The 9,026-nt window shown below is 47.5% G+C and overlaps 2 protein-coding genes across 5 annotated transcripts; one reads left to right on the forward strand and one right to left on the reverse strand.

The window, feature by feature from the left end:
- The first annotated feature begins 166 nt into the window (after window positions 1–166).
- Window positions 167–1,608, forward strand: LOC6725628 (keratin-associated protein 6-2). 2 transcript variants are annotated; one of them, XM_016173696.3, is made up of 3 exons: window positions 167–316; window positions 703–1,075; window positions 1,148–1,608. In XM_016173696.3, exons 1-3 carry the CDS (start codon window positions 305–307, stop codon window positions 1,504–1,506), a joined length of 744 nt encoding a protein of 247 aa, XP_016038842.1. In that variant the 5' UTR covers window positions 167–304; the 3' UTR covers window positions 1,507–1,608. The 2 variants fall into 2 exon arrangements, with proteins under 2 accessions (XP_016038842.1, XP_002106635.1); XM_002106599.4 differs by having other exon boundaries at window positions 168–316; window positions 703–1,069.
- On the reverse strand, window positions 1,567–8,952 carry LOC6725629 (acid phosphatase type 7). 3 transcript variants are annotated; one of them, XM_016172751.3, is made up of 4 exons: window positions 8,416–8,952; window positions 2,509–3,019; window positions 1,884–2,445; window positions 1,567–1,813 (listed from the first exon to the last, which is right to left on the reverse strand). In XM_016172751.3, exons 1-4 carry the CDS (start codon window positions 8,552–8,554, stop codon window positions 1,673–1,675), a joined length of 1,353 nt encoding a protein of 450 aa, XP_016038844.1. In that variant the 5' UTR covers window positions 8,555–8,952; the 3' UTR covers window positions 1,567–1,672. The 3 variants fall into 3 exon arrangements, with proteins under 3 accessions (XP_016038844.1, XP_016038843.1, XP_016038845.1); XM_016172750.2 differs by lacking the exons at window positions 1,567–1,813; window positions 1,884–2,445; window positions 2,509–3,019 and adding exons at window positions 3,160–4,052; window positions 4,130–4,473; window positions 4,543–4,706; XM_016172752.3 differs by lacking the exons at window positions 1,567–1,813; window positions 1,884–2,445; window positions 2,509–3,019 and adding exons at window positions 4,894–6,110; window positions 6,181–6,527; window positions 6,747–6,940.
- Between the last annotated feature and the right edge of the window lie 74 nt (window positions 8,953–9,026).

Here is a 9,026-nt window from a genome sequence, read left to right on the forward strand (position 1 = left end):
TCTAACTAGCATCTAGCATCTAAATGTTAGATGTTCAAGTCGAGACCCTTCACCATACAAGTTGACCAGTGGCATGCGTCATACATAGGTGGCAAGCAAGGCGACATGAATGGATGCAGCAGTGGCGTCCAACTTCGCGGTTCGAGCTCGCTGGGATTGGAAGTGGTCTCGGCGGGTATAAAAGCGACTGCCGCGCCGGTGTGGAATCATTAGACAAGTGTCGAACGGCGCGTGCGCATCATAGTCTTGGAGGAGCAGTTAGCCACCTAGAGAGCAGTGAACACCACAAACAGGCAGCCACAACATGAAGTGCTTTGTAAGGATTCGCCAGAGGATCTCTCGTGGATTACAATTTCGCAAAAACTAGAAAATTAGTTAAAAAAGTGAATCTCAGTTTTCAAAGCAATATATTCCAAATGCTTGTTGTTCATTGTTAAATTATGAAGTGTATTCACATTTAAGTTTAAAGTTGAAAGATAAAATCTTTGGTAAATGTTGTTAAATATTTGATTTTAACACATAAATATTTTTTTTTTATCTTTTTTGAAATTGTTGAATATATTTTATGTTGCTTTTGAGAATTCGTTAAAATACTGCTGTTAAAAACTACTTTTCACTTTATTGAATTATGTGATTTAAATATTTTTGAAGTGGTAACCTTTTGTTTATGATGCATTTTGGTGACCCTTTATTCTCGCGCAGTTTATCCTGATAGCGACCAGTCTGGTGCTGAGTGCATGTGCCCAGGACGCGGCGGATTCTGACCTGGAGCAGGTGGCATCCGCATCGGCACCGGATGCGGTGGCCGTCGAGGATCAGGTGAGCGCCGCCAGCAGCTATGCGCCGCTGCAGGATAAGAAGCAGGAGAAGCGCTATGTTGGTGGATACGGTGGCTACGGAGCGGGCTACGGCGCTGGATACGGCGGCTATGGCGCCGGATATGGCGCAGGATACGGCGGCTATGGCTCTGGCCTGGGAGCCGGCTACGGAGGAGCGTACGGCAGTGGCGTCGGCGTTGGCGTGGACAGCTACTACAATCCGTACAGCTCGCGAGCTCTGGGTGGATTAGGTGAGGGTGAGCTTGAGAGGAGACTCCCAGTTTCTTGCCAAGGACCGTAGTATACCAACGCTGTTTCTCAATCCCCAGATGGTGCTGCAGTGGCCGGATACGGAGGCTATGGATCCACTCTGGGCGGCTATGGATCCGCTCTGGGCGGCTATGGATCCGCCCTGGGTGGCTATGGATCGGGACTGAGCGGCTATGGTGGCTCCTACAACTCGAATCCCTACGCCCTGTCCTACTACAACAGCAGGCTGGGCGCTGGAGCCGGCACTGGGTATCCGTACTACAACACCCGGTTCGGAGCCGGTGGCTATCCATCCAGTTACTATACGAGCAACTACGGCAACAGCGTGGTGGGCGGCGGCTTGGGCGCTTTGGGCGGAGTGCCGCCCATCGGATCGGGCTATAACTACGGTTCCGGAATCTCGGGAACCGTCTACTAGACGCCGCACGGCCGAACGTTCAAGATCTAAGCTAGTGGAATTTATTTTTTTTCATCGATATATTTTTTTCTAACTTTATTTTTATTAAAAGATGCTATAAAACAAAAAAACAATATTATAATCGTCATTTAGCTAGATAGTTTATAAGTATATATGTAATGTAATCTCATTGGGGAGATGGATATGCGCCATGCTTGTCCTTGATCACCCAGAAGGAGTCGACAATGGCGCCGTTCTGGTCATCGGACACCTGCTCGAAGTGAAGATGCGTGCCATTGTGTGCCTTCAAGCGCGTGTATCCGTAATCCTAAAGAGATTATAGGAATATAAATTTAAGTATATATTAAGTATCGAAATAAGGCAGGTGATTCACTTACATTGCTATGGTAGGCGTTCCATTTGGGCAAATCGTTGGAGAAGGGCTCGCGCTCCTCCTTGCAGCCGGCGGAACCCGTGATGATCTGGATGGGCGCCTTGGGATTGGTGTATGGCGCCTCGGCACTGCCATTGTACACCTTGTAGTCGTAGATTGGCCACAGGCGCGTGTAGAAGTGCTCATGCGCAAAGATCTCCACGTCGACGCCGTGCTTGTAGAATAGATCCTCCAGGCCGAACCACTTGAGCATGGGCAGACCCTGGCGAATGTACGTCTCCAGTTGGCTATTGCAATCGTACTCCTTGTCGTCGCTGCAGTACATCGGTCGGTGGCCGTAGGTGATGATCCACGGACGTTTGGCCCGATTCTCGGGCAAATTGGCCTCGGCCAGGTCGCGTTCCAGCCACTCGAATTGCTTGGTCAGCAACTTGAAGCCATAGCTGAGGAAGTAGTAGACCTCCGTGGAGAAGGAGACAAAGTGCACGGGTCCCAAGTTGAAGCTGTACCACAAGCTGTCCGTTTCGCCGGGCATATTGAAGCGGGCGCGATAGTTGGAGAAGTTGCTGTGGTGGGCCAAAGTTAGTTAGGTTGGAAAAGTGAACACACCGGCATCAACTAATACTTACTACTTCTCCTCATGATTGCCCGGACAAACCATGTAGGGCACATAGGCAGCCACTGACTCGATCTGGCGCATGAATGCATCACCCACGGCGGCGTTCGAGGTGTCCATGTCGTAGGCAAAGTCACCCACATGGATGATGGCATCGTACATGCCTCGCTCCGTGTCCTGCTGCAGTCGGCCCATCGACTGGGCATTCTCGTTGCCCATGTCCCCGAAAATGGCCAACGAGGGCGACCACTTCTCACCCGCCAGTGGCGTCTTGAAGTTGAACACCGCCGACCAACCGAGCGGACTGCCGCAGCTGTACTCGTACCGTGTGTCCGGCTCCAGATCCTTCAGCTCCACATTGTGTATGTACTGAGTGCGAGCCTTCTTGCCGCCATCCACGAATCGTTGCCAGGTGCCGTTTACCATTATCGGCTCGTCTTTTAGATAGTTCCGCGAGAATTTAACCACCGAGGCGTTGGGGGAACTCCGAGTCGACCATGTCACCACAATATCACGCAGATTGTCTACAACAAAGTTCATTAGCTGGGATTATTCTCACTTTTAAAGATCACCTATTCTTAAACCAATTTAAAACTCCCTTGAATTTGAAGACTTCCTCCTTGCATTTCAGACTTAAGACTAAAGAATCAGTAGGCCATAATCATTGCCACTCATACATAGGTGTTTTTATTTAAGCGTATACTGCAATTACATTTCATTAAAAATATATAGTTAGTCAAAAGATATATAGGTTTCCCGAAGGAGGATAGTTTCTTGGTCCGATTGCTGCGAATATAAATCATTCGAATTTGTGCCCGAATTTAAAATACTTCAGTAAAATATCACAAAGTTTTTCAGTTGAGATCAGACTGGTATGGTCCATGCTTGTCCTTGACCACCCAGAAGCTATCGATGACCTCGCCCTTCTTGTCATCGGACACCTGCTCGAAATGCAGATGGGTGCGGTTGTGGGCCTTCAGTCGAAGATACCCAAAGTCCTGGCTGTGGAAGGCACTCCACGGAGGCATGCGCTTGAAGAATGGCTCCCTGCCCTCGTGGTTGCCGGCAGCTCCCGAAATTATGTGTATTGGTGCACCGGGATTCACATACGGCTCGGCCAGCGATCCATTGAACACGGTGTAGTTGTACATGGGCCACATGCGCTCGTAGCAGTGCTCGTGTGCCCACAATTCCACATCCACGCCGTACTGATAGAAGAGTGGCTCCAGCCCAAAGAAATCCAGCATGGGCAGACCCTTTCGCACGAGGGTCTCATGATTGGCACAGTCATCTCCGTTGTCATTGCTGCAGTACATGGGCCGATGGCCATAGGTGATAATCCAGGGACGCTTCTTTCGGTTTTCCGGTTTGTTGGCCTCGATCAAATCCCGCTCCAGCCAGTCGTACTGCATAACGATCTGCTTGATCCCGAACTTGGTGAAGTAGTAGACTTCTGTGCTGAAACCGATGAAGTGCACCGGTCCAAGGTCAAAGCTGTAGAACATGTTATCCGATCCACCCGGCATGCTGAAGCGATTGATGTAGTGCGAAAAGTTGCTGTGGGTTGAAAGTGAAAAATCCTCATATCAGTCATCATCATCATCATCGGAATTGGCTTGTGGTGTAGCACTTACTACTTCTCCTCGTGGTTGCCCACGCACACCATATACGGCAAGTAGGCGGCAATGGTCTCCACCTGGCGCATAAACTCGTCGCCGACCTCTCCGTTTTCCCAGTCCATGTCATAGGCAAAGTCTCCCACATGGATGATGGCGTCGTACTGGCCGCTCTGCGTTTCACGCTGCAGCGCTGGAAGGGATGCCGCATTCACCACGCCCATATCGCCGTAGATCGCCAACGAGGGCGACCAGTCGGCGTGATCGAATCGCGTCCGGAACCAATAGGTGGCGGACCAGCCCAACTCACTGCCGCAGTGGTAGAGATAGGTGCTATTCGGTTTCAGGTGGGACAGCGTCACCTGCATTCGGATGGGTTTCATGGATTAGATGCCTTCGATTTTCGCTCTTGCTGCGTCGTCGTTACTCACACGATGTATGTACTGGGTGGCCTTTTTGGCTCCGCCATCCACGAATTTTGTGGGCATCTGCGACGCCTTCACTCGCTGATGCAGTCCATCGATGCCGAACTCACAAATGGATTCGTTGGTGTTGTCGCGCGTGTTCCAGGTGACGACAATGTCGAGCACGGTTTCTGCAGGAGCACACTGATTAACTAGGAGCTTAACACTGAGCATGTCACATATTTACAAAAGTTGTCTACAAGATGAAGTCAACTATCAACGGATTCAAAAAACCATTTGATTCATCGTTGAATTCTCAATTGAGTTCTTCATATTCTTATGATATTGAATCGTTTTATCCCAAAACAATAAGTACAATGAAAAGTTCAAGACATTTATTGTAAAGATACTTGGCATTTAAACTATAATACACCCGGTACTCGGATTTCGTGTACTTATTGATAATAAAAACCGATCGGGTACATCATACTATGCCCTTAGTCCTTAAACATTGATCCTAATAAGTATATCAAGTACATCCCATACACATTAAAAACAATTACTTAAAACAGCAGAGCCCGAGTACCAGTTATTGAACATCAAGTAGCATGCGACAGAGATAAGAAACTAAGTTCATTTACGTTCTTATCAGCTTATGCTAAATGCACACTTAAAAGCGCTTGCATATGTGTAAATGCTGCGTTTGTAAAATTGGCTAAGTATAAAACTGTAGTTTGTTTCGGGCTGGGTTGAGATATTTGGATAAGGAATGCTATATATGCTATAGTTTGTGATCGAATCAGGTCGAGGCGAATGTGCGCTACTAATACTGCCTGTTGCTATTGATGCGTGTAATGCCTCGAGAGACTCCTTTAGCTTGAATTGATTCGGTTCTGGTTCAGTTTCGGTAGCTTCCATGCTTGGATTTCACCAACCAAAAGTTATCGATGATGGCGCCGTCCTTGTCGTCGGACACCTGCTCGAAGTGGATATGTGTGCGATTGTGGGCCTTGAGCCGTGTGTAGCCATAGTCCTGGCTGTGAAAAGCGCTCCACTCGGGTATTTTGCCCTTGAACGGTTCTCTTCCCTCCTTGCAGCCGGCGGATCCCGTGACGATGTGCACAGGAGCACCGGGATCCTCATACGGCGAATCCTTCAGCGTTCCATTGCGCACCTCGTAATCGTAAATGGGCCAGAGTCTCTCGTAGGAGTGCTCGTGCGCCCAGATGGCCACGTCCACGCCGAACTCGTACAGCAGCGGCTCCAATCCGAACATGTGTACGAAGGGCCAGCCCACCCGGGTGAGAGTCTCTGAGTGGGTGCAGTCGTTGTCGTTCTCATTGCTGCAGTACATGGGTCGATGACCGTACAAGATGATCCACGGGCGCTTGCTCCGATTCTCTGGCAGATTGGCCTTGGCCAGATCCTTACGCAACCATTCAAACTGGAATACCAGCGACTTTAAACCGTAGTTGAGAAAGTAGTAAACCTCCGTGCTAATGCCCACAAAGTGCACGGGTCCCAGATCGAAGCTGTAGAACAGGTTCTCCGTACCTCCCGGCATGCTGAAGCGGGCACGATAGTTGGAGAAGTTGCTGCAACACCAACAATTAGATCCTGCTCCTACCAAAAAACACTCTACTCTCTGCTCTACTAGCTACTCACAACTTCTCCTCGTGATTGCCGGGAACCACCATGTATGGCAGGTAGGCAGCCACCGTTTCGATCTGCCGCATGAACTCATCCCCCACGCGCGCATTCTTCGTGTTCATGTCGTAGGCGAAGTCACCCACATGGATGATGGCATCGTACATGCCGCCCTGCGTCTCCTGCTGCAATCGGGCCAGGGATTGGGCATTCTCATTGCCCATATCCCCGTAGATAGCTAGCGATGGCGACCAGTCAACGGATGCCGAGGGCACTGTGCGAAACTGGAAGATGGCCGACCAGCCGAAATCGCTACCGCAATGGTAAGAGTATGTGGCATTTGGCTCCAGGTCCCTAAGCGTCACCTAAGCAAAGTAAGCAATAAGTTTCTCTCTCTCTCTCTCTGGTGCATAAACAGCGATGTCAAGGTGGATCGATTGTTTGTTAAGAGATGGAGTGCAAGCAATCCTGGCTGATTGGTTCTTAAATTGGTCCTAAGAGCCGGATCATCGATTGCATTCCTCTTACATTCTTACAAATCGATCTACTTGAATCGTTTGATCGGTTGCTTTCTCTGTGCATACCCTGTGGATGAACTGCGTGGCCTGCTTGTGACCGCCGTCCACGAATTTAGTGGCCGTTCCCCGGGCCTGTTGGGTGAGCCTGACCTGTCCGTCTACGAGTTGACCGTACTCCACCACGCTGACCGCACCCACTTCCTGATCCGGCGGCAGGCTGCGCGTGGACCAAGTGACGACTATCTCGCTATCGGTGCGTTCTGCTCCAGACGACAAGCGGATATCGAGAAACGGGGAAGAGTAAAAGAAAAACAAACTTGAGCAATTTCGTTGGTCCAAAGTTGGTGCGTTTCAAATGAAAGGAAAACAAACAATTAGCCCCCATCCGGCATCTAATATCATTTAGATTTGGCATTAATACTGATTACTCAACATGAAACTGTATAGATTTGTGGTATATAAACAATCAACTCGAATTCCAGATTTACCACGATAATGATTCGCTTAATTAAAGTTGATTGAAACAACTGCTACTTGGTTACTTTAATGAATAACTTCAATCCCATTAGCATCGCTTGTGCCAAATTGAATTTGAATCTGTAATGGGTGCAGGGTCGTCCAGTCATTCATGACCAAATGTTACTGTCCAATGAAACCCTGATATTTTTGCTTTGCAGCGACGCTCCATTGTTTGCTCCATCCTTATCGCCAACCCAATAGAAACTAGAAACTAGAACACAAAGCCAAATGGCCGGTGGGATGACGATCGACCTTATCGGCAAATAAGGGGCCCCACAGGGAGCCAAAGTCTATCGCTCTTTGGGTTGCATTTGAGGGTTTTGAAGTTTGCAATGCCCGCGTTATCGTAGACAACAGTGGGGCCCCAATAAGGCGGATTAATGATATTTTTTTTGGGGGGGAATCACCTGATTACAAAAGAGGCTGGCCGAGCGGCTCACGTTTCTAATCTTGTTCAGATTTTTGCCAATCGCACTGCACAGCGATTAAGTTTATCATTGTGCACGAGCACATTCACAGTGGCATACTTTAATTGTTTATTAATGTATTTTGTTTGACCTGCCACCCCATCAGGCCTTAAATAATAAGTGCTTGAATTTATTGCTGCTTCCAAACATTCGGAATTAGATGTTATTACTTTTGGAGCAAAAAACAGATTGTAGTAAGCCTCAAGCAGATAAGCCGCTTTTCTGGCACTTTCGATTATAAATATAAAGCTATATTTATACAATATTTAAGAAAACCTTATTGTTGTAACTAACGATCGTATAGATATTAACTACAATTAAAAATTACTACAATCTGATGGGCGCATTTGCAATTGTTCATCCCATTTATAGCCGCGACGACACTGAGAATCATTTTATGTAGCAAACGATTCTGGGCGGGATTGGAAAACAAGTATTGATATCACTCGATAAGTGCCGCGGGAATTGCGTACTATACGATCAATGTGTTTTTCAAAACCATATGTGATAATACACATAAAGGAAAATGTAAGTATAAGTTAATTATTTATAAGTCTAATTAACATGTTGCAGCTGGTAATGTGAATAAAATTGAATACGTAGCAAGTTTGCTTTCCTACGCGATAGATTTGTAATATTAGAAACATATATGCCAAGCTATCAATTTTCTCCCAGTGTATTCTAACACTAATGCAACGCTGCAGGTGAGCAATTTACATAATGCGAAAAGTAAAGAAGCTCGCACTCACCTCCAAAGGCCAGATGCACTTGCTCCGGCTGATAGTGGACGATGTCGACCTCCTGGTCGGTGGGAGTGCTCCAAATCCCCGGAAGAAGCAGCACCAGCAGGAGCAGCGACGCCAGCAGAGCGAATTGCAGTCGCTGCATTTTTACCGTTTCGTAGTTACTTGTTGTTGTTATTGCACTGTAACACAGTCAGCAAAAACATTGCCAAATCACAATTGCGTTGTTGTCAAAGTGGGGACACTCGGCTAGGGGAGTCGCTGAAGTTAAACAGGGGAATCGACAAATTCGCTTGCGGGAACAACAAAAAATGAGCACTTATATGGAAATATCCAGCAATTTATAAGCGCAGCCACAACAAAAACAATCCGGGTGCAGTGTGACCTTGGCCGCCGAACAGCAAATGCCAGTGGTCACGATTGCTCGCTGGCTACAACTATCGATAGAAAGCGATAAGTGAGCGCGTGATTTGAACTTGATACGTAAATAAATTACGTGAAAATGACAAAGCTGTTTGAGTTAAAATGAAATGGCGTTTGAAATTCAAAACAGCTCACTGGGTTATTCCTTCTGACCAATTAATCAACGATGAGTAATATGCTATTTCAATTAAATC

The sequence above is a fragment of the Drosophila simulans genome, chromosome X, assembly GCF_016746395.2.
Source record: "Drosophila simulans strain w501 chromosome X, Prin_Dsim_3.1, whole genome shotgun sequence".
NCBI lineage: Eukaryota > Metazoa > Arthropoda > Insecta > Diptera > Drosophilidae > Drosophila > Drosophila simulans.